The sequence below is a fragment of the Vanacampus margaritifer genome, chromosome 2 (assembly GCF_051991255.1).
Source record: "Vanacampus margaritifer isolate UIUO_Vmar chromosome 2, RoL_Vmar_1.0, whole genome shotgun sequence".
In the NCBI taxonomy this organism is placed as follows: Eukaryota; Metazoa; Chordata; class Actinopteri; order Syngnathiformes; family Syngnathidae; genus Vanacampus; species Vanacampus margaritifer.
The window spans coordinates 18,696,310-18,721,143 of NC_135433.1; the positions used below are offsets into that span (position 1 = coordinate 18,696,310).

General features: G+C 42.2%; 1 protein-coding gene across 1 annotated transcript; it reads left to right on the top strand.

Moving 5' to 3' along the window:
• Nucleotides 1-1,201: 1,201 nt before the first annotated feature.
• On the top strand, nt 1,202-24,619 carry ppap2d (phosphatidic acid phosphatase type 2D). The gene is made up of 6 exons (XM_077557801.1): nt 1,202-1,728; nt 16,128-16,285; nt 17,969-18,255; nt 18,341-18,398; nt 20,606-20,782; nt 23,036-24,619. The coding sequence occupies exons 1-6, from the start codon at nt 1,539-1,541 to the stop codon at nt 23,138-23,140; spliced, it is 975 nt and encodes a 324-aa protein (XP_077413927.1). The 5' UTR covers nt 1,202-1,538; the 3' UTR covers nt 23,141-24,619.
• The last annotated feature ends 215 nt before the right edge of the window (nt 24,620-24,834 follow it).

A 24,834-nucleotide genomic window follows, 5' to 3' on the forward strand; every position in this document is an offset into this window, starting at 1 on the left:
CCATAGAAGATAATATTGTAAAGAAACCATTTGAAAATCCCTAATTTGGTTCCACTGTTCTAATGTCCATCGTTTGTGTTCCTTGGTCCAATCACTTCTCTTCTTCTTGTTTTTCTTCCTTTGTGGTTATTTTGCAGTACTGCAATTCGAGCATAAAGATTCCAGACTCACACACTATTGTCTGATCAGTTGATTTTGAGGTGTGTGTTGTACTTGAACTGAGTGAAGTGATGCATTTAGGTGGGCTCGTATGATTTCTGAGGCTGGTAATTTATTCACTTATCCTGTGCAACAGAGGTAACCCTGAGTCTTCCTTTCCTGGGGCAGTCCTGATGAGAGCCAGTTTCATCATGATGTTAGATGGTCTTTTTGACTCTACCTGGGGATACTTTCTATTTCAAAGTTCTTGACATTTTTGACCTTCGTTTTTTAAAGTGATATGACAAACTGTCATTTTTCTTTGCTTAGTTGAGTAGTTTGTGCCATAACATAGATTACAACAATATTCAAATAGTGTAATTCACCTGGATCCCAACTCGACCTCTTCACAACACATCTAATGGCCTCAAACACATAAGAGGTCAAGAAATTCAAGTTATTAACACTTGATAATAATGCACAGCTGTGTCATAAAGCTTCATCCACATAAGATGACTGAGAAAATACAAAGATGTGCAAAGTCATTTGGGAAAAAGTTGCCTACTTTGAAAAATTTTAATTTGTTTGAAGTCGATGACTTAAGTACTAATCTATCAGGATTCAGGACATTTTAAAAGAATGAGAACCCCCTGTGAATTAGAGGCCTGGCGGTGGGACCAAAACTTTGACTGGCATTGTATACTGTAGATATCTATATGTGTAAAAGTATTTCATCTTGAAAAATGTAGATTTGTCTGTGATTGACATGTCTTTTCATTCCACTGATTTGAAAGTACGTGTACCTAATGGAGTGTCCTCCAGTTTATTAGGCCTGGCATCCTGACAGTGGATCAGTCAATGTTGTGATGTAGGTCAGATGAAAATCGAACGGGTCAGTTCCAAATTGATCGTTGCACATTGATTTGGTCTCGGGCACTACGGGTAGAAATCAAAGTTAAGCTAACGTAAAATCTTCCGGAAACGCAGCAACATAGCCATGAAAATAAAATCGCCCGAACCGGAAAAGCGACATTACTTTGAAATCTTAAGTCCACAGAAAAAAAGTTTCCCTCTTGTGAGTTTGACACGAACGTGACTGAGGTTCGGGAGGACGGTTTGAGACTGTGTGGATGAGAACGAGGTGAAGTGTACTTCGCTAGCCCGCCCACTTCCAGCTCTCTTCACCGGCACGGTTGTCCAACGGATGCCCACAGCGCAACCACCGACGAGCTGCTTGCTTTCCCGGAGTCTCGCTCTCACAACTTTTCCTTAAAAACATGGATTTCTGGCACCGGCGGACGGACTGAAAAAGTTCTGACACTTCTCACCGGACTCTGACCTGCTGCTAATAAGCCATTTTGAGTGACTGTTTTTTGGGGAGCGAGTTGCGTGAGGGGGACATGCAAAAGTTTAATGCCCACGGGAGCAGCACGCTGCCCCGGCTGGCTGACAGTGACGGGGCCGGGGAGGGGAAGGAGAACGGAGCTGGGAAGCATTTCCTCAGCAAGCCAGAGGACGAAGAGGAGGACAGTTCCATCTGCACCAAGAGGAAGATGCTCGTCGGGTTGGATGTAATATGTCTGTGTGTCGGTAAGGCGTCAAAAATAACTAATCACAGCCATTAATTGCTCTGAGCCACACTTTGATTGCATGTAAAGTGCATGCAGTGCATTGCCTTTGGGGGGAATTGCGCAGAATTTGTTTATCCTTCCCAAACAGAACAAATGAAAGTGTTCCCTGTAGGGGGATTGGAGGGTGGGAAGAGTGGGGCCGGGTGCAGTTGTCCCAGGAATTCATCTGTTCCCATGGTAACCTCCCCTCACCCTAAAGTTCCCGGGAGAAGAACGTGGGAATTGAGATGAAAACATAGCCGTGCTCGGCTACACTGAATGTCAGCCACATAATTTACAGTGCTCAGCTGGATGGCTGGATCGTATTAGAATTACAGCAAACACAGCCCCCACACTGACAATAAAACGAAAAACAAGGAATTAGGAGTGATATAAGTGAATAATGACATCAATTTGAAGCTTTATTCAATTAATTTTTTTTAGTTATACAATGCTAAAGCCAAAGCATTAACACATGTAGGTTTTGTGAAATAACATGATATCTAATGTTTTGCTGTCTCATTTTTGTCAATTTCGAAGTGCAAAAAATGGTTTACTATGAGTCAGGAGACCATTTAATACTGAAAAGGAATGTAATAAGGAATTAAAAATAAATGTTTGCTTTGCTGATTGTTCCTTATTGACAGCCATACTCATCTTGATCATGAATGATTTACTTCAATGAAGAGTAAAAAAAAAAAGTGTGGCACGTTTTCAGTTACAATTACAACCAAACCAAAGACAAGATAAGTAGTTCATTCACTTTACGGGCGTCATGCCAGTGAGTAAAATTGGATATTTCCACAAACAGATTTAATGGCAATTTAAAACAAGTTACCTGACATGTGTGTTATGCTCTAGGGCATGCAACAAAAAAGTGGAGAACTTCACTAGAAGAAAAAACTATGAAATACAATATTATCAGTGCCATTGCCGCCACATTTAAGCGATTATTCAAATCACTAATAAACACACAGGAGAGAGTGAGTGAGTGAGAGGTGTAACCTGTCCAGGCAGATTGACTTGTCTGATGTCTTGTTTGGCGGTTAAACTAGAAAGTCATTCAGTTTATCGTTTAACCTTGAAGGTTTGCTCGTTGATGTATTTACCATACTTGGCCACTTCAGTTAAGCTCTGTGTTTGTGGCGAGTATCAGTCAACAATATGGAGGAAACTGGAAGGCTCTACCGCCTTTACTGTACATCCTCTGCGGGCCGCTTATATCCTCCCTGACCTGACACAGCACTCGGACTGAGCCGTTTTGAGTCTCAAGCTGGAAAAAACAGAACGGATGTCAGCTGTTTTTGTGATTTGAGATACAAGTGAGATGCAAGGAGTTGCTAATGACAGCAAGATAAGGCCTACTGCTCTAAACAGTTGTGAGGTTCAGGCTTCAACTCTCAGATCTGGTCTTCATGTGTGGACTTTATATTTTCTCCATGTACTACAACTTCCTCCCACATTCCACAAACATGTACAGTATGTTAGGCTCATTGGAGATTTTAAATTGTCCATAGGTGTGAATGTGAATACTATATTTATGTGCCTTGCAAATGGCAGGCGACCAGTCAAGTATTGTAGTTCTCGAGATTGGTCAAGGGTGTCGGTCTTGTCTTAGAATCAAAGGCATTTTTACTCAGTCGTGTCTAGGTCTTAGACTTGGGAATTTTGATCACGGCCGGTTAAGACCAGGCCAGTACTACTATGATCAGAAATGAAACACCAAATTTGGATACATTGGAGATTTGACAACATAGCAGAATTTGTTGCAAACAATGTGGGGGAAAAAAATTCTGGTCATTTATTTTTGTTAATTTGTTTGTTTGGGATTTTTCCTTGATATATACAGTCTCGTTCTTGTCTCGGTCTCTAGCCTTGATAACATCTTGGTCCTGGTGGGTATGGTCTTGACGACAGCCCTAGACGAGTTTCAAGGTCAGCTAGGATAGGATGTCAGCTTGCTTCTAACCCCAATGAAGACAAGTGCTTTAGAACAGAGGTCCCCAACCCTGGTCCTCAGGGACCGGTATCCAGCCTGTTTTCCATGCCTCCCACAGCCAACACAGGCGATTCATATCATCAGCTAATCAGCAATCTCTGGAGAAGGCTGATAACAATCTCCACCTGTGTTGGCTGTGGGAGACATGGAAAACAGGCTGGATACCGGTCCCTGAGGACCAGGGTTGGGGACCTCTGTTTTAGAAGATGGACAAATTCCCAATAGTCATTTTAACAATGTCATGTCATAGTGTGATTTTTAAATATTTGTAGATCAATTAATTATTAGATTAATGGAATAATGATCTTATTACAAAGTGTTTGGGGCCTCTTATGATTCCCCCTCTGTTGCCAGTTCACGAAAAATCTGAACCACCATGAACCGGTTTGTAGTGGGAAAACGGTTGGGGATCACTGCTTTAGACTGCAAGAGCAACTAGACTGTCACTCAATAGAGTACAGACCACCATCAAGGCTGAACTGTAAACAAAAGTGAAAAAAAGCAGTGGACTGCCTTATTTGCATTTGTTTGTACAACTGTTAGCCAGCAGCCTACTTCCTGGTTCACGGAGGATGACAGAAGTTGGCAGAGTGACAAATGGGAAGTTAACTACAACATTTTTTTGATGATAATATGTTCCATGCAGCCCCACTAGTCTAAATATGGTTAATATTGTGTTAGTGGAATATGAGTTAAGTAGCAAAATCCAGCCGTTTTTATCCATCTCAGGGGGCAGCCATTTTTCCTCTTGCTGTCGACTGAAGATGACATCAATGTTGCTCAGGTCCCAGGTAACAACCAATCACAGCGCAGCTTCAGAAAACAGGTGAGCTCTGATTGGTTGTTGTCTCAGCCATGAGCAACTATGAGGTCATGTTCAGCAAGTGGCAAAATGGCCGCACCCTGAGATGGACAAAAATGGCCTGATTTTGCTTCATAATTCATTCTACAAATATAATTTCAATCAGAATGTCATGTTTAGACTAGTGAGGTCACATATATCTTTTAATATTACTGTCAAGAAATATTTAAGGTTGACTTGCACTTGAAATCATGGGCACAGTTGTCATTTAAAAAAAAAAAAAGGTCTCTTTGCACTTTTGTTCTTGGTGGAGGTACTGTAAAAATCCCTGAACATGCTAATATCTTGCTCATTAACGACAACCAAAGTTGTGTTGGCCTCACAATGCGAAACCAACAACCCAAGTCTAACCTATTAGCTGCAGGATGGCATGCAGATCTCCACCAGTCTGGTGTGCATCCTGCCTGTCTGCGCTCTGCTCCCCATCACGTCGCTTATCTGCAGAGGCCTGACCTTGACTCATCTGGGGGCATCTGACAGTGAATGCCGCGACTTATTGGCAATGAATCGGCTCCTTCTTTTGGCCAAATCCTCTTATCTCTGACTAACACAATTTGCCCACGAAAAAATGCCATCGGCCGACGGTTTGACCTGGCGGGGTAATTCATGCCGTGAAGGGGCCCATTGACGAATCCGACTGTGGAATTTCACCCCCAAGCATCCCGTCCTCATTATGTTATCAGCTCGAGAGGGATCCCACAATGCTCTAAACTTTTTCCACAGCCTGGCTATTTGAAATGGTGTTTACCTCTGACAAAAAGGGGATGACGTGTCGTTTGGAATGAACTTTAATCTGTCTGCAGTGCTTCTTTTGACCGAGGCTGCTGGTTCTACGTCAGTGAGCAGGCTCTGCTGTTTTCTCTCTGACACGCTCGTGACGGATGTTCCGCGGAGACGTACTGAAAGTAAATTGCGTGTAAGCTGCAGAATGTGTTTTCCTTGGCTGTTTATTAGCGTGTGTGCATTCCTTGTAGTGGGACTATGGGGTGCTTGACCTGACAAGGCGCTGCAGCCTGTAACTAAACCTGAAATGTCCAGCCACCCAAAGGTCTCAAGAAATGGGCCGTTTGTCATGTGAGGCGAGCGTGCAGGGACAGGCTCTTGACAGCTTGCACGGCTTTTTGGCTTCTAATGCAAGGTGGTCTTTAGGCTGTCATCCCCCTAATAAAGCCACTTGCAGCTCTTCTCCCACAATTAAACATGTTGATTTACTGGAGGCCAGCCTGTAAAGCGGCCTGACCTTAACATCGCTGTCACTGTGTTTGTCCTGCTTCGAGATTTGTTTTGAACAAAGATGTTTGCTACGGTGTGTTTTTTGGCCCAGACGTGAGGTGGCATGCTAAATAGCTGTTTGGGTTTGTCCACACTTACTCTTCCAATGGCCACTTTGACATTCTTCACCTTTAATTGGCTTAGCAGGATAAGACCATCCACACAGGAGTGTAGTTAAAGATAGGTGAAGCAATTATTTATATCCCTTTCGGACCCATAGATGATTGTAGTGGACATGACATATTTGCGTGTCTAAACCAATAAAAACGCAACCTTTTGGATGATTTGGTTCATGATTGGATCTTAGCTAAACAATCACAATCTCAAATTGATTTGCATGATGTTCATTTTAAAAATGTTACATATAAGCTTGGTAAGTTCACAACACGTTACAGCCAAACTATCCTGGCAACCACTCTAACAAATAAAAATATGAGATAACACCCCAATTGCCCCCCCCCCCCCATGTTGTTCTTATGTGGAAAAAAAGATCAAAATCAGTAAAAAAAAAAATGCCCAACAGATAAAATGCGGGTCTGAAGGTGATATGTATATTCGTTTTATATATGTATTTATTAAAAAAATAAAAATAAAAACAGCTTGGTAAAAAGGAAAAAAGTCAAAATTTTCTGGATTTCAGATTCAGGGTGGTCTGTGGCCTGTATTCTACCGGAGCAGTTCTCAACATTTCAAAACACAGAAATCTGACCTTGACGCAAAGTCGAAATGTTACTATTTTAGTGATGTGTGATTGGTCAAAAACAGAGCTGCGGTCTTGCTATCCGGTGCAGAAAGTACAGTACAATGTAGGCAAACGACACGAGCATTGTCAGTGTCAACTTTGATATATGCTGCGGGCCACAAAAAAAAAAATGGACAAGAAGCCGTTTGCGGTTCCTAGTTTGGACTTACTCCACTGGTTTAATCAATATCACTTTTAATTGAAGACACTTGTTTACAACAATGGCACTTTGGAACTTGAAAAATAAATTGAGGGTGTTGGGGGGAAGTACTTCCACAAAGGAGATTTCAAAAAATGCTTTTCTCCAGCAGGACAAGTCGTTCCTGACAAAATGACATTGCCACTATATCATACAGTATTTTCATTCTGTTTAGGTAAGCCTGTGTGAGCACGGCCCATTTTTACATCATGGCCTGTACAGTACATGAAACGTTTGAAAAACGGACTGGGTGGTACAGTAAGAAAGTCCTGTCAATAAGCACTCCGTCTTTTCCTTGCTGTCACCCATTTTCCGCTTTCCTCCTCCCGTAATAAAAGTACACATTTAAGAGTGAGTTCATGCAAGTTGTGAGGTGTGTGTGTGTGTGTTTTTAATGTCAGCATGAGTTGGACGGGTGGTTGATTTATGTAAGTAGGATTCCAGTTTTTTGGCAGAGTGAGTGAGTCTGTATGCGGCCAACACGTAACAGCATGTCAAGGCGTACAGGCCCTGGAATATTAAATGGTGTGTGTGTGTGTGTGTGTATTTTGCAGAAGTGTGAATGTGTATCAGCCAAATTAGCTGCCATGTGTGTATTGTTTGTTGACAAATTTAACTTGGCGTCACTTCTGCGGCTAACAGAGGGCGTGCCATTAAAAATGTGGCAGTCCAATAATTAGCCAACGGAAAAAAGGCTTTTGCTGACTCTCCCTTTGTCGACGTATTATTGCTCCGCTGCATCCATTAGCTTCCCCCAATACAATCACATTGCTTTGCTTTTAGTACCTCACTCATTAGCCCGCAAGAGCTGGCTTGGAAATGTCTCATTTACCAGCGGTTTGAGGAGTAAGTGATATAGCCTGAATGAAGGAATGGCCCCAGGCTGGAAGAGTGCCAGGAGCTGAAGAAAGTCTTGGGGATCTACATCAGTTTCCTGTGGGATCTTATTCCTAATCGTCTCATGCTTATGTCTCTGTGGATACTGAAGGATGTAAAAGTTTTAAAGAGACAATCACTTCAGATTTACTTTTAATGAGGCATCTGTAATCTATGCCTAACTTGTAGGTTCTGTTAGTGCCCAATGTTGTCCATAGCTATTAACTGTAATGAGGAAATCGTCAGTGCTCGTTAGCTGGAATATGTGGAGGGAGCATCAGCCTGTCTACCTGAGTATGACTCAATATTTTCCTCTAGGAGCTCTATCGTTTTGGAAGAAATTCCAATATGAGTCACAAGTATGATAACATCGCTAGCACAGTAATGCTAATCACGATTGCTAACCGTTTAGCCGTTTATTGGTGTTTATTAATGCATATGTATAGAAGATAATAAATTTATACTTATATCCACTCAATTCAATTTACGTCCAACGTTAGTATATTAACAACAACAATTTTGTTTTGAAAAAAAAAAAGTGTTATTTTGGGGTGGGGTGGGGTGATTACTTGATTAATCGATCTAATAATCAATAGGATAATCATTTTTAAAAAGATTCGATAGTGACAGCACTAGCTCAGCATGAGATGCCCCTCTCCCTCTATATACAAACTTCAGTGCCTTCGTTTATGCGCTTAGCTAGCTGGCTATAGCTGCACCCTGAAAATGCATCTTCACTTTGGATAGAAAGAAAAGTAGTCAGACTTGACAGCTAGCATGTGGACTGGGACTTCAGGCTGCCGTGGCTGTTGTTGTCAGCTGTGAGTGTCCGCACATCACAGAGAGAACGTGGAAGATAGTGGAATTGAATAAAAAATCTGTTAGAGCGCCTAGTTGTTGCACTTGATATAGAAAGATGCTTGACAAAGTCACATCCATTTTTTTCAGTTTTTCTAGGGCTATTTGCTGGACAGTTAACAGTTGAAAGGGGCATGCTTAAAGCGATTTTAAAGGGTCTGATTGAATTTAAAACATATTTTAAAAAGTTTTGTTTTTGTAATCCCCAAAACAATCTGTATACTAGTTATTTCTGCATGTGAGTGTCAATGGGGATCATTTTTCATCATTGTCTGACGTCTGTATGTGAAGCTTTCCATGAACGCCAAGAACGATTGTTTTTCCCTAAGGTTGCTGTTGTGTAAGCGTACCCTTAGAAAACACCCCATGGCCCAGGGTTGCGTTGTTATCATTGTCAGTGTTCCAATCTTCACCTGAAGATTCCCTTCCTGTTTTCACCCACCTCCTCTGAAGGTGTCCCAACAAACTAAAACCTCCAAACCCAAACACGCAGATAAAACTCCCTTCAATTTGTTCCACACATTCTACCCCAATCAAGCCGCTCCAAGCCAAGCACCTCCCGTCCCAAACTCCCTTGCAGTCTCAACCACAAACCCGCCTCGCTCTCATATTGCAGCCTGTCAGACTTTACCTTACCTTTACTAAAACCACCACAGGGCTTCTTTAAAGTCTCAAAGGTACATACCACACTGACTTTTCCTGCTGAATCAGACAGGACAGGCAGACAGATACCTCATAGCTCACCACGCATGCCCTGAGCTCCATAACGGGTTTCCAGGAAGCGGGTCAGTGAAGTGTGGAGGGAACAGAAGCAGCTGCAAGAGGTATGTCTGCACTGGCACAGCTGTGACGGGTCAAGAGGCGAGGGAAGAGCTCTCCCGGTGCATTGGTGGAACACGAAGAAAATGTTCATGGACGGCTGTACGCGGTCATGTTACCTCTGACTTACTAGGAACAGTTTGGAGAAGGCCCATTTCTGTCCCAGCATGAATTGGTTTTGTTACTTGAGTGTGTAATAAAGCAATTCATTCAAACACTTCAAACAGAGGTTGGCAGCCAGGACAATACGTTGTTAGACCACGGTTGCGGTATATTTAATTTATCCCGTTATCTTATAGTGAATCATTAGATTGTCCAGATGTAACAAAGGTACATACACCATGTTCAGGAGCTTCCGATCAACCTCAATGGGAGAAGATTTTTTTGTTCCTCAGACTTTTTTTTTGTTTGTTTGACTTTGTGTGGACATCAGGGTAGACAAAACAGATGAGAGTCTCAAACCAATACAGCCAATTGTGGATTGGGTGGGGTGGAGGGGAGAAATAGCTCTCACGCTTATCTCCCCACTACCTGCCTCAGCCCACCAAGGGCAACCAGCAGGAACAAGCATCCGCAGTCTGGGGCACACTCCCGCAGTCTTCTTTTATTGTGCTTGTCTTAATCACAGACTTGGTGTGAATGACTTCACTTCCTGTAAAAGTGTTACTCCACTGCACCATTGTCTGAATGTCCCTTTTTAATCTCTCCCTGCAGTGCATCTTAAAACAAAGACTTGCTCTTACAAACCCAGACTTTTCCTTTGAAGTAACTGACTCAACTGAGCTAGATACGGGAAGAGATCAGGGCACCTTTGAGCAGTCATTAAGGAGCAGATAATTGTCCAAGCCCACCCGGACCAGCTGTAGCCTGCTATTTATGAGCTTGTAAGGCAGCCATAACGTTGCCTCTTGTAATGACGTTAGTGGGGATGATCACACTCGCAAATAACAAATTACGACACTTTACAATTCAGAAACCCCGCCTGTGTTTTTCATTCGCGAGCTTGCCTTGACACTAAACACACAACTTCAAATTTAGGTGGGAAATGTTGGCATGCTAGCAAGGGGGCCAGCGAGGGTGGACCACCCCAGAAGTGTTCTGGTAACCGCCCCGGCCGGCTCTGCAGACTTGTAAACTGCAGGTCCCATGGATTTGACAGGTCATTGATTGTGTGTCTTCTGCTTCTATCAAAGGACAAATGGAGAGCAAAGTCTGTGCAGTCAAATATTATTGGATGTGATGAAACAGCTTTGACGTAGCATGAGGCTAAATGTGGTGCTAATCTATGATGACGCACTGGCTGTTTCATAGGAAATCATTTGGGTCAATGATAATGATGAGTAAACACGTCACTATTCAGTTTGACTGTGTCTTTTTTGTGTGAGTCCGATGTGGTTTAAATAGTTATAATCATGGTTGGTTTTGTGGTTGCCATTTCGTTTTTGTGGTGTGTTTGGTTGCCACTTTGTTTAGATGGCTGTGGATTTGGTTTGTTGGCATCTCGGTGTGTTTTTATCTGCATGTGAGTGCGTTGAGTCTAAGTTGAGGAGGGGGGTATTCTTCAAGTTGAGGTAGGGTCCCGGATCCCTGACCCTCGCATTCCAGAACCACTCTAATCGCCTCCGTCTGGTGTTCTTTCTTTTGCCGCATCCCTCTTGTTTAGACCCATCTTCCCGATAGAACTCCAGCCCCACCCTCGTTTGTCAGTCTTTTGCCTGTAATGTTTCACAAATGACGGCTTTATCAACAATTCCATAAAGCATCGCCATGAATCACAATCAATTTGCCCTCTTGTTTTTGAACCGGGCCTCATTTTCTCCAGTTTTTTTTTTCTTGCTGTTGGTTGTTGTTCTCTCACAGTGAGCTCATTTGGGGCCGTGGTCATAGATGTGTAAATTAGAACCAGAAGACTTTCTCAGAGTGAGGCACACATCCCTTCTGCTCTCATTCCTCCACTCTCTCCTTTTCTCCCTCCCTCCCTCTTCTCTTCCCCCATCTTTCTTTCTGTTCAGACCCTTTTGACTATGTGAAAGCATTCCTGCCTTTGAGCGTCCAGCAAGTAGCAGATGCTAGATTGGCTCTGTAAGCCGATCCACTGTCCTTTAAGGTCCCCTCACCTGGCCCGCCTCTCTTTTGAGCAAGCCATTTGGCCAGGTGTTTTAGTTTTCTCACAGCTGCCTGACACATGATGTGAGGGCCTCTGGAGGTTTTGGGGGTCTTGTTGTGATAACTGTTTTAGAGTAGTTGTAAAAGGCTCGAGGTTGTGTGTGACACTGTCTATGGGACGTGGCAAATGCTGTGTAACCTAGCACAGCAGTGCGAGACTCGCACTGCAGAACTTTGGCCTGCTTTGCTCAAGTGATCTTTGGATCCTTGCCATCCGGGCCATTAGGACATAAACCATCAGTAATAGAAGGCCTGAGGCTATAAGGCAAGCTGCTACCCAGGTCAGCACTTCAGGGCTCCCATTAGGCATCCATATGTATCAATATCTCTCAAGAGGTCCGTGCTCCAACTGTAACTGCAGTGTTTAGATTGTGATGGAAAGTCTGTCCAATGTATTCCTATTAAAGCAGCAGAAGAGTGACCATCTGTACTGTAAAATTTGGATAGGACAAAAATACTTGCTGTTAATGTATAGAAATTGATCTGTTTGTTGCACTAACTTGATTTGCAAAGAGTGCACGTACCCTTCGTTTTTCATCATCAGTTGAGCTAACTTTAGCAACGTGACAAGGGGCCACCGTCTTAATGGAATTTTGTAAAACAAAAACAAAAAACAATGTAATGAGGACTTCAAACACCTCTTAAATCCTGAACAAATTTTTGGTCAATCAGAGAAGGGGTATCCCCAATAAACAGACGAAATGAAAGGGTCCAGACACAATTGTGAAGGTGATCAAACAAAAACATGGCAATACTTTTCCAAGGCAAAAAACTCAAATTTCTCTAGAACTCAACATCCGATTTTCAATTTGCGTTATACAGTACTCAATTTGAGGTGGTCATTGCAACCAAAGTTAGCATTTTGACAGACTGTCAATTTAGGGAAATTGTGTCACGTTGCTATTAAAAGGGCACAGTTGAGCCGGGGTGCACAACTGGGCACACACAACCCGGTTGAAAAATCCAAATTGTAGCATCAATTGTACACATTCATACCCACCTCCTGGACAGTATATGGCTGTGGAAAATCTTAAGTTAACAAGAGCACAACCTTACACTCTTCTTGTCGTTGTCCCTTGATGCACCAAAAGCAACATGTCATCGAATTCTGGGTTTTTCCTGGCTCAAATTGAGGCAGAGGTGGTACCATTGTGACTAGGGATGGGTAGTCTTATTTTAAAATATCGGTACTCGTGGCAGTGGCTGATAACAGTATCGGGCGGCCGTTCTGGAACTAGAAATGAGCAATTATATGAATAAAAAGTTGCCATTAAATTAATGCAATTTTAAGGAAAAATAAAATATTAGGATGGACAGGTATTTCTTTAAAATCAGATGTCATTTTTGGATGGGGAATTTTATCTACTAGTGGTATTGGTATTTGGCATCAGTATTGGTGACTACTCAAGAGTTGAGTGTCGGTATTTGTCGGGAAAAAAAGTGGTATCGAACATCCTTAATCTTGACCTTGCGCCATGATGTGCATGTATTCTGTAAATTCAATTGACTCACTTTCTTTAACAGGAAACATACTTTAAGTTAAGAGTTTCAGCTTCTGCCGAGCTCAATCAACAAAGCTAGAGCGCTGTGTTCAGAGATATCAGTCGCTCTGACTGGATGCAGCGTAAAAATTAGCCGGAGGCAGCCGCCTCTGAATTTTTAACGCAGGAAAAACCCTGGAATTAAGTAAATTTGGTGTATTCCTGCCCGGTAACTAACACATGGCAAAGAAAATAACCCCATTGGCGAAGGTAACCATACCAATTTTTTGTTATTATTGTGAATTCATTTACCTTTATTATAAAATAATTGTCTCTGATTTGCAATGAAATGATAACGCCCTCGTCCAACCACAATGCATGCCTGTCGTAAACTACAGGTCTCCACCTAGCTGTAATAAACACTTATCAGGAACCAGGAAATCCTCTTAGAGGATGTTTGTTTTCAGAAAACTATAACAATGTGTCTTTTATTAAAATGTATCCCCCCGAGACAATGGTAACCTATAAATACTCACTTGTTCATGATAAATGTTTGGTGAATTCTAATGTAGAGGCAACTCGTGTTAATGCACTTCTAGCCACTCCAAAATCCAAGCAGATACTGTATCAAATCATTGGAATAAAGTAATTTATAAGGATTTCTGCGGTCTGGATGTGTCTTTTCAGTTAATGGAATGTTAGCAACTTCCTGCACCTGCATGGAACTTGAACCTGTTTGTGTTAGAGATACAAGTCCCCATGCAGGTTGTAAAACCAGAATCTACATGATGTACATGAGGAGATTCCTTATTTGGGGAAGGCAAGATGCTTCCTGTCTTTCTCTGACATGTCACAGTGCCTGTACTTTCTCCGGCCCTCTCACTTTTATGTACACACAATCGAGCCTGGTCAGATCTGTGTTTGGTACTTCAGTTCGGGCAGCTGGACTTTGACGACAGTTGGACTGTTTAAAGCCAATTTAACTTGCCACGTCATCACCGAAGTGAAATATGCCCCTGCTTGTGTTTTTCCATGCAGATAACCTCAAACCTGCAGATTATTACCCTCACTTTATCAGTTCAACGATCCTGAATAAGCAAGAAAGGCGTGTTCTTGTTGCACTGGAGAATAAAAAAAGTGAACTTAGTCTGAATGTGTAGGTCTGGTGTTCATTTGTTCCTGTTTGACTGATATGGACAGGCTGTGTGTGTGTTCAGTCACGAACTGTGTGTGATTCCCTGGCAGGAAGAATGCTTTTGGCCTGGGAGCTCAGGGAGAGGCAAAGAGGTTAATCATTAGTCCCGTGGTCTTACAACACTCTGTGGAATGACATGGGCCTGAAACGTTCTACCCAACACCAGTTAAAAACAATAGAACGGAATAAAACAGTACAGCCTGGCCCTCACTTTGAGGTAGGCCTACTAACACTTGGCCACTAGTGAACTTTCACCGTTGGCCTGTGAGGTTTGTTTGTTGGGTGGCTCAGCTAGACCTTGACCTCTTTTTTAGCCTGATAACGAGAACGGCTATTATTAGCAACTTAGCAGGACGCACAGCAGGATGTGCCATAAAATGGTGGCAAATGAAACTAGAGGATGCACTAGGGAGCTGTGATTAGGTTTACAATATCAATTAGATATAGTGAAAGAGGAATAAAATATTTGTCCTCTTTGCGTGTTCCAAAACTTGAAGACAGATTTAATGTAAGAAAAAACACCTTTGCAAAAATGATTTTAATCTAACAGAGATCTCTGGACATCGTAACAGACTCCAATTTATCACTTAACAGGTGGAATTCAGAGCGCCGAATGTGCCTCTTCCGCGTGTAAAATGGCTTCTTATAGTTAAAACCGACCACCTCTCTTTCATTTGTAGACAAAACATACTCTCTGGGTACTTTTCCATGAGCGATGGCGAAAACAGTCAGGGGTGCGTGTTCAAACAGATTCTGTTCTCAAGGACCAAATGTGTCTTCCCACAGAGAAGGAACTTCTAGACCAAATAATATGTCCCAGCTTAAGGTCAAATTATACTGAGTTCAATACTACTTGCTTTACACGTCTATAAAACCTTTCAACATGGTTAATATAAAGAATTAAGATGTTAATAATGTATAGCAATGGTTAATATATGAAAATAAAGAATTTAAATGTTAATAATATCTAACAATAGTCACGTCTTTACATCATCTTTACAGTAATATGTTGTGTGCGCTCCCACTTGCGCAAATACAGCACTGTGATTACTATTGCGTTTGTGGAATATGAATTAAGCAGCAAAATCCCCTGTTTTTTATTTATCTTGTTGGGGAGCGGCCATTTCGCTCCTTGCTGTCGACTGAAAATGACATTGCTGTAACGAACAATCATGACTCAGCTGTTTTCTGGATTTGGTAATGTGTCGATTTTCAGTCGGCGGCAAGTGGCAAAATGGCCGCCCCCTGAGATGGATAAAAATGGGTGGATTTTACTGCTTAATTCATATTCCACAAAGGCAGTATTAATCAGAATGTAGTGTTTAGCCACATAGAGCGTATTAGAATATTTTTGACAGAACTTTCCCTTTAATAACAGACATAAAAGCCTTTAAATATAACCCACAACATTTTTAAACACCTCTTGCTTTCCTAGAGGTTTTGTTCTTTAGCCAAGCCAGTACAACCGAGTTTAAAAGAAACAAATTGACATGGTCTTACAGCTGTGCAGCAAGTGCAAACGTGAATGCTCCAGAGCGTGCTCAAGCTTCTTGAGTATGTAAACACCCCCAGCCATATGTGAGGACATTCAGCAGTTAGCACATCCTTTAATATGTTCTTCTTCCTTCCTTTCCTCATTCAACATGCCCATCTCCAACCCATCTTTCATCTCGCCCCCCTCCTTTTGTGAAAGCAGAAATGTGTGGAATGTCTGATCCACCTGTAATCTGGAAATCTCCAGTTGACTGACACTCCTCATGTTTAATTTTTGTGGCAGTGGGCGGCCATCTAGATGTCGTTATCACTGTGCATGCTCTCCATAATCTCGGTTTGACCCGAGACCACAAAAACCCATCAATCTTATTTATTTATTTTTGTTTTGCCTCCTTTCCTTTGACCCATCTCATCAGCCTCCATCCCATTCTTTGCGTGCGAGCTCAAGGCAGTGACGCCGTACAGACGAGGGTTCTTCTGCGGGGACAGCAGCATAACGTATCCCTATGTGGAGAGGGAAGCAATCCCAGATGGCCTGCTCATCGCTGGTGGAATTGCCATCACCGGCCTCACGGTAAGACAACATTGAAGCTATTTTAAATGTGAAATTCAGTCATCCTTACTGCCATCTAGTGGTCAAGAATAGCATTAGAAGCACATAGGAGCACGTACTCTACGGTGGCTCAGAGAGACCACATTTCGCAAGCCTACCACCAATTCTTATTTTGCGTGAGCAAACGAACATCTCGGCAAGCGACGGAGACTTGGCAGCTGTTGTGAAGCCCGGTCAGCGACAGCGAAAGACCGAGCGAGCCGGAATTAGCCGGAGCAGCTAACAAGAGCGGTTAGTGGGAGGAGCTAGTAAAAAAAACAAGCCTAGTAAAAGCTTGCAAGAGCAAAGCAGAAAGTGACAAGCGATGGGCCCAAATCATAGGAGTTAGTGGTTAGCACGTCCGCCTCCCAGTGTAGAGGACGTGAGATCGAGTCCGGGCTTCGGCCTTCCTGGGTGGAGTTTGCATGTTCTCCCCGTGCTTGCGTGGGTTTTTTCCGGGTACTCCGGTTTCCTCCCACATTCCAAAAACATGCATGGCAGGTTGATTGGACACTCCAAATTGTCCATAGGTGTGATTGTGAGTATGATTGTTCGTCCCTGTGTGCCCTGCAATTGGCTGGCAACCAGTTCAGGGTGTACCCCGCCTACTGCCCGAAGCCAGCTGGGATAGGCTCCAGCAACCCCCGCGACCCTTGCGAGGACAAGCGGTAAAGAAAATGGATGGATGGATATATATATATATATATATATATATATATATATATATATATATATATATATATATATGTATATATATATATATATATATATAAAATTCATGCGATACAACATATTTTTTTGCACACTAATGACATAAACAGTCAGTTTTAAAAATGAATGCCGATGGCCACTAGATGGCGCTAGAGATCACTAAATGTCCCTTTAAGTACAAGAACTGTTTGGATAGAAGGTTAGGTACTAGGGGTATTCGGCAATATATCGCGATATTACGGCGCGCAATTCTCAAATCGATTCAATATGCGGCCGAATCGATTTTTAAACATCAATTTTTCATGGGAAAATTCCACAAAATGTCTTACTTAGGGTTAGGATTTACACATTAAGCATAGAAGAATGTTATATTAATAGAACATTAAGCCTTAATATTTTATTTCAGTGCTGTTCAAACATGAAACAGACTGCAACCTGAATTTTCAGATAAATAATACATTTTCATACAAATCTTACAGTGTACATGTACAAGTTTACTGATGAGTATTTTCTAAATTTGAGTTTTCAAAAAATCGCAATAATCAATTTATAGATCCGTATCGGGATTAATCGGTATCGAATCGAATCGTGACCTATGAATTGTGATCCGAATCAAATCGGCAGGTAGGCAATTCACACCCCTATTAGGTAACGTTGCGTAGGTACGAAGGAGTTAGTTATCCTAGCTTCCACATTTCTGGGAACACTTTCTACAACATTTGTGCGCCTGTGGAAAATGTTTGCCCTGTCATCCAGAACATCTAACACAAACTCACGGCACAGAATATTTCATAAAAGTCTTGCTAAGATGAACAATAAAAAAAGAAATATGCCGTAAGTTTTCGTCCAAGCATAAATTATAAATGAAGGAGAGCTTGTATTCCAAGACTTTTGTCCATACATGTATTCAAACAGCCTTATTCCTCATGTTAACAGCTTTCTTTCTCCTCTTAGATCGCACTTGGAGAATGCTACCGGGTACGTTTCCGAGGTGTACGCTCAAGGGCGTTTGTTGGCAACCGCTATGTGTCGTGCCTGTACAAAGAGCTTGGTAGCTTCCTGTTTGGTTGCTGCGTGGGCCAATCGCTCACCAACATGGCCAAGCTAAGCGTGGGACGCCTGCGACCCAACTTCCTGTCCGTCTGTAATATCACTTACGCATCCATCAACTGCACGCCGGGCAGCTACGTGTCCCAGGTGGCCTGCCGGCAGCCCAACCACAAGCTGGTCGAGGAGGCAAGGTGTGTATCATGGGTGGGGTGAGCAGTATCTTGGCTAATGCAGATCACGTGTAACCTACATACATTCGTTATTGATGTCTTTCAGGAAGTCCTTTTTTTCCGGCCATGCGTCCTTCGCCATGTACACCATGCTCTATCTAGCAGTAAGTGACCTCTTGCTTACCTTGACAAACTCTCAATCTCGTTTTGGGTATTAGAAGACAAACCTTCAGAGGCCAGGAACGCCGGGCGCATCTATTATCCAGACAAGTTAATTACACATGTGCAAACACTCCGAGGCATGCACTGTTCAATATGATCAAGGATCCTGGCCATGAGGGAAGAGATGTTCGAGGGCTGCAAGTCTCCAAAGGCATGCCGCTTCCAGCTTGAAAAGCCGGCGAGGCCAAGAGACAAGGAGGGAGGGGGAGAATGAGAAATACTGTTTTCCACAGGGAACATGAATAGATGAGGAGCCTACACAGACAGAGGAGGCCTTGTTGTCGGACTCATTTAAAAAGGGGCTGGTGGTGAAGGACTGAATACTCCTGCTGAGAGATGGACAGGCTTCTTTCAGCGCAAGACACCCTCCCCAACGCAGCCTCCCCCATCTTTTCATCTTTCACTGCCCACCAATCATCGGTGCACCGTGGGAGCGATATGACAGTTACAGCAGGACAAAAGCACATCTTTATTACTCTTGAAATATAAAGATTCCCCTCCCTCCTTCATGAATTTGTGCTGACTGCGTAAAATATTGTTCAAAGATGAGTCGAGAGGGAGTTATGAGTGCACTACCCTTTGTCTTCCCAAAGAGTGTGATCAACTTTGAGGGTTCTAAAGAACAGCAGAAGCAAGTTCAAGTTGTTCTGCAGATGGGATACACTCTAAAAACAATTGGGTCAAAAGTAACAAATAATAAAGTAATACAAAACAGACTGATCCACTTTATGGGTCAATCTGACCAAACTTTCTGGGTTGTTTTATACAAAATGACCCCATTTTTTTTACCCAAGTAAAGGACCTGACCAACATTTATGAGTTGTTTTACACTAAAAGATCCATTTCATGACTCAAAGTTGGGTCAAATTGACCCAAGTAGAGAATCAGTCCATTTTTGACCCATAGTTTTTAGAGTGGACTATCAAAATTGGGGCTGGTTAGTAGACAGAGGCCAATGAAACGTTTCCAAAATGCTCTTGAGCACAGGGCAAATTCCTGGACACTAATGGATTAGTTTGCACATAAATGTACAGCTATGATCCCAAGCAGTACAAACCACATGTTAACTCATTCACTGCCAGCCATTTGAACTAAAGCAACCCTCTTCGCTCCCGGCTGTTTTACTGGATTTTGACAGATTTTGCAAGGACCACATAATATCGTGTTATATTGCTATAAAAACATGGAACCTACCAAAAGAAAGATTAGAGTCTCACTCGAGATTATAGCCATCATGGGGGTGTATTATACTTCTATCTGTTTCCGTTTTGCAGCAATTAGCATTAGAATATAGCTAAGTTTCATCATCATTCACAAATTAAAACTGTCGAAAAGAGCTTTTTTGCAACATTATAACAGAACGTATTTATAGGTTTTCGGGAGCAAATGAGTTAAGGATCCCAAAGCAGAGACTTTGAGGGTTACGACCTCATTTACAAACATGTTCTTAATTTGTGATAGTGTCAGAAATTGAGGAATGATCGGAGTCCATTCATGCTCCCTTAAATGTAGTGTACAGTCCTAAACAAGACTAATGATTGTACTCAAAGGTAACTGTGCCTTCTCCAAGACGAAAACGTCACAGGTAGAGATTCAAAACCAACCGAAAACAAAGAAACAATCATGTCCACTGTACAAGTCTCCCCCTCAAATTTGAATCAACACCTTTGTAGCCAACAGTGCTAATTATTGGACTCCAGGGTAACTGCTTGCACAAGAATGTTCCCAAGTTTATATGTCAAAGTGTAGAGTGCAAAAGCAGCACCATTGAGTGTGGCCACTCCTAAAAAGGTCAATAATGTTTTTAAGCTGCTCACGTGTAAATCGGCAAGAGTGACACCTGCTTTTACTCAGCAGGAGCAGGAATGCAGGGTACGTTCTCCACTGCGGTTGTTGAGTTTCGTTTGAACCACCAGTCGCCTCATAAAGCTCGCTCTATGTCTGCGTCACGCTGGGCCCAAAAAGTGACCCAGTTACTCACAAGCATTTTTTTTGTACAGGAGGTGAGGACGAACAAAAGGAGGAAGTGGGGTTAAAATCGTGTTAATGGACTCATGCCCAGCTTCGTGTTCCCCTCTGGCTAGCAGAAGGAAAATATGCCAACAGAAAGATTTTTTTTTTGTGACCTCATGTTGCTTCCTTCTCACAGTTTTACCTGCAGGCTCGCTTGTCATGGCGGGGAGCTCGACTGCTGCGCCCTCTCATACAGTTCATCTTGGTGATGATCGCCATCTACACCGGGCTGAGCCGCATCTCGGACTACCGCCACCACCCAACCGACGTCCTCACGGGCTTCATCCAAGGAGGGCTCACTGCATACTGGGTGGTATGTCAATGTGACAGACGTTTTCTTTTGGGTTCAATTCAATTTTTCAGTCTTGGGACATATCTGATAGATGAATAGATGTATCAGCAAAGTTCCAGGGCTGGCGTTACAAAAGACTGCTCGATTCATTACGATCAGCCAGCATGTCTACAAAGAGATCTTGCACTGCTTGCTTGGTTCAGAAAGAGATGATAGTTGTGGCAGGATGCACACAATGCACTGAGCATTGGACAGTTCCTGGCGGCGGAGAACAATGCTGTGCTGGAGCAACCTCCTACTCACCCTACTTGGCTGGGCGTGGCCTACTCTTAATTTCTTCAATTAAAGGAGTAAGGAGCAAAGAGCCATTTTGAAGACGTGGATGACATCATGATGAAGCTGTGAAGGATCCCGGATGAATCCTTCTTGGGGATGAATGAATGAATGCGTCGCGTTACGTTGAAGTGGAAGAAAACTTTGATTGAAGATCTGTGACAGCAGTCCTGGAACTTTTCTGACACACCTGGTGCATCCCAACACATTATCAATATTCATCAACCATTGAAGCTTGTACCTGTGCACACCATGGTGTGATCAGTGCACTGCCCACAGTCTTTTTGACTTTTTTCTTGTCGAGATAGCAAAAAGTACGTGTTTTGTCAAGTCTTCCCATTTAAAACATTAGTGTCTGACCAAAGCTTTGGAATATATTTTGGTTTATTTGGATGTGTACCTTCGCCGTGACCCAAGGATTAATTAATTAATTTGCTCCCCAAAACGTATAAGAACATTCAATTTTAAATATTGCCATGGTCCCAAAAAATATATTTAATAGAGGTGCACCGATCACAATTTTCTGGCCGATCTCCGATCTTTTAAAATATCTGACCTGCCAATCCCGATTTTTGCCAATCGCGATTTTTTTCATAACAAGCAGCATACACCTTCAGAGTTCCAATCTTATTTTATTCGAAAACATTGAACAATATCCATGAAATAATACAAACAGGTTGTTTTAACTGCAAATTAAGTAGTTCTCTGAAATAAAAATGAAAAGCCTATCAGCAGAAGAGGACAGTGGCTGAATTTTTCAGACTTCTGAGGAGGGAGATGAGATCGGTGAAAAAGATCGGTTTATATTTAAGGGATCGGCCGATCACCGATCCCCCAAAGCTAAGGAAATCGGGGCCGATAAATCGGCCGGTCGATCGGTGCACCCCTAGTATTTATACTTTTTTTTCTTTATGCTAGGAGCATGCAGAAAACTTTGATGCAGCCTCTGACCTGAAGAGGACGCTTAAAGCAATGGTAGTTATTAATAAAAAATTTAAATAAAACAGCCAGTAGGTGGCAGCAGAGTATAAGAGATCAACCAGGGCCCTGTTGGAAAAAAGCTCTTTTTCTCAGTGTTTTAAACAGATTTGTGAATAATGATGAAATTTAGCCATATTCTAATACTAATTGCTGCAAAAAGAAAGCAGATACCATTATACTTTTTTTCTGATGAAAGAAGATACTCTAATGTTTTGGGTTCATAATTTTATAGCAATAGAACACAATATTCTGTGGGCCTTACAAAATCAGTCAAAATCCAGTAAAACTGCCAAGAGCGAAGGGTGTTGCTTCTGTGAAAATGGCTGGGAGTGAATGAGTTAATAACCATGTTTGTTAGTCAAGATACAGATTCATAATCCAGCTCTGGATCCATGCATTTTACAAACATATGTAGTTGTGAACACATTTGGATGAATTTGGTTTGTGGCTGGTGATGACCCAAGGAAAATGTATCCAGAGAATTGAGTCTTGGCTTTGGACGAATTTGCCTTAGGAGGATACATTGTGGTCTTTTAAGACCATGCATTTCGAGTTTCATCGTTCCGGGGTTGGGCTAAACCCCTTAGTTGCTCGTGAACCGGAAAGACAGTCTGGAAAAGAATTCATGCTTCCAACTTTGTGGGAAGAAAATTGATAACCATTCCCATAGACTCAGTCCAACGTCTTGTAGAAAATCTTTTCAGAAAAAGTGCTAGCAGTTACAAGGAGAGGACCAACTCTTCCTTACATTTGTACTTCCTGTAGGTACAAAGGTCAGGTGTCCCAATTCCTGGATCTGTTTCATGTACTTCCTAAATGCCACCAAATTTCAGCTTGGATTTGTTAGTGTCTCCTCTCTATGCCTTTTTCTCTATCTGGGGTGTTTAGAAAACAGAAGATGATTGACAGTGTGTGTGGTCTTAATATGTTCGTTGACATCCTCTGTATCTGTGCCTGCAGGCCTTCTACATCTCCTCCATGTTTAAGCCCTGCACCCGTCCAGACCTGTCTCCCACTAGCATGTCCTTGGAGAGTCCTCTTTCCAGCCAGCAGACTGTGTGTTAACATGCGACGGCTCTGGAGATGCGAGGGACACGAGCCGGAATGTCATCAAGCATTTGTGACCAGCTGAGAGAAGAACGTTTCTTTTTTGTTCAAGAAAGGGAATCATTCCAAGAAGATGATCGATGTTGATGGAGTACAATCTAACACACTGACACACGCACACACACACGATCAGGCACACGGCAGCGATGTAACCTGCTCTTACACGTGAAACACAAGAAGCACATATGACTCAAAGTCAAACCCGTCCAGTGAGAACTGCGTAGTATAGTTTTTTTTATTATATTGAAATAAGAAAAGATGTTTTAAAAATATGTATATTTTTCCAGAGGATTATTAGAAGCTGCTAATATTGATAGTTAATCAGTTGTTTTAGTCTGTGGTGGAGGTCAAGTGTGATCAGTCAGCCGTCCAAGCCGAACCTTTGGTGCCGTCTTCCTCAAAGATGGCGCTCGGCTGCTGTGATCTGATGCCACGAGGCCTCCGATGTCAAGAGACAAACACTTGCTGATGAGAAACAAGCACTGGCTTTGACTTCTTTAACCTGCCTGATGCGCCACTGCTCGAGTCAGGCTGTCCCTTCCCACTAAATGACCACAAGAACTAAAAATGAATGATGTTTCTGTACTAACCACTTTGACAGTGTCTCAGAGGCGGAGGTTTGACTGAATTTTTGCAACTTGCGCCCCCAGACTCAGCCTCTGAGCTGCACCTTGATTTGTGTGAATCCCTCTTATTAGGAGCACTTGAACGTACATAACGGAACCTTATAATTATTAGAATCCATATTCGATATTTTATGACAAGTTAAAGAAAAAGAAAGAATAATCAGTGTTTATTTTTTTGTCAGGCTCACTTTGGTTTGTACGAAGATGTTTCAGGGCCACACTGAAAATAGTCACAAGTTACAAGATTAAAGTTATAACATTACAAGTATAAATAAATTGTACTTGTGTAAAGCTGAGGACTGCTGAGGATGTCAAATTACACTTTAGTATAAGTTTCATAATGAAATCGTAAATGTTTTGGGCACATTACAATGATCATTTCATTTGGGAAAATTAAGTTATTAATAAAAACATTTTTTGTAATAGTGAAACTTTATTCTTGTAATTTTCTCCTCCCTGCACCCTTTTTCGTTGTGGCCCTATGACTCATTTGTAGTTTTGTGTTTTGGTTCTCCCGTGAAATGATAATTATTCCAATTGAATGTAAATAGTCGCTGTCATTTTATAAACCACACAATTTCACGAGTGTTAGTTTGTGTGATAATGTTTTCTTGACATGTATGTACGTTGATCAGGTACGGAGATACTTGTATGTGTTGTAACAACTAGACTGAGCCATAGATGATCAGAAAGCTATTATTGTTGTGTTCCCACATATTGTCGTTTATTTTGTCTGTGAAGGCCAGAAAGGCACAAATAACCACTGTACTCGGAAAAAAAACCAAACCAATAAAATGAATGTTGAACATTACCGTTTTATGGCCTCTCTCGTCAGTTGTCAATGTTTGTGGAAATTTGATCAGAAAGCACTTAATAACATTAAAATGATAATTGACTTAACCTCATGTTGTGTTCCGAAGCTTGCACTTTTCCTCCATTCTTTCTTTCCTTCCCTGCTTTTCCCCTTTCAGTCCTTTTGGAGTGCACTGGAGCATGATGGACCCTTTTAGAGGGGTCACGCTGCCA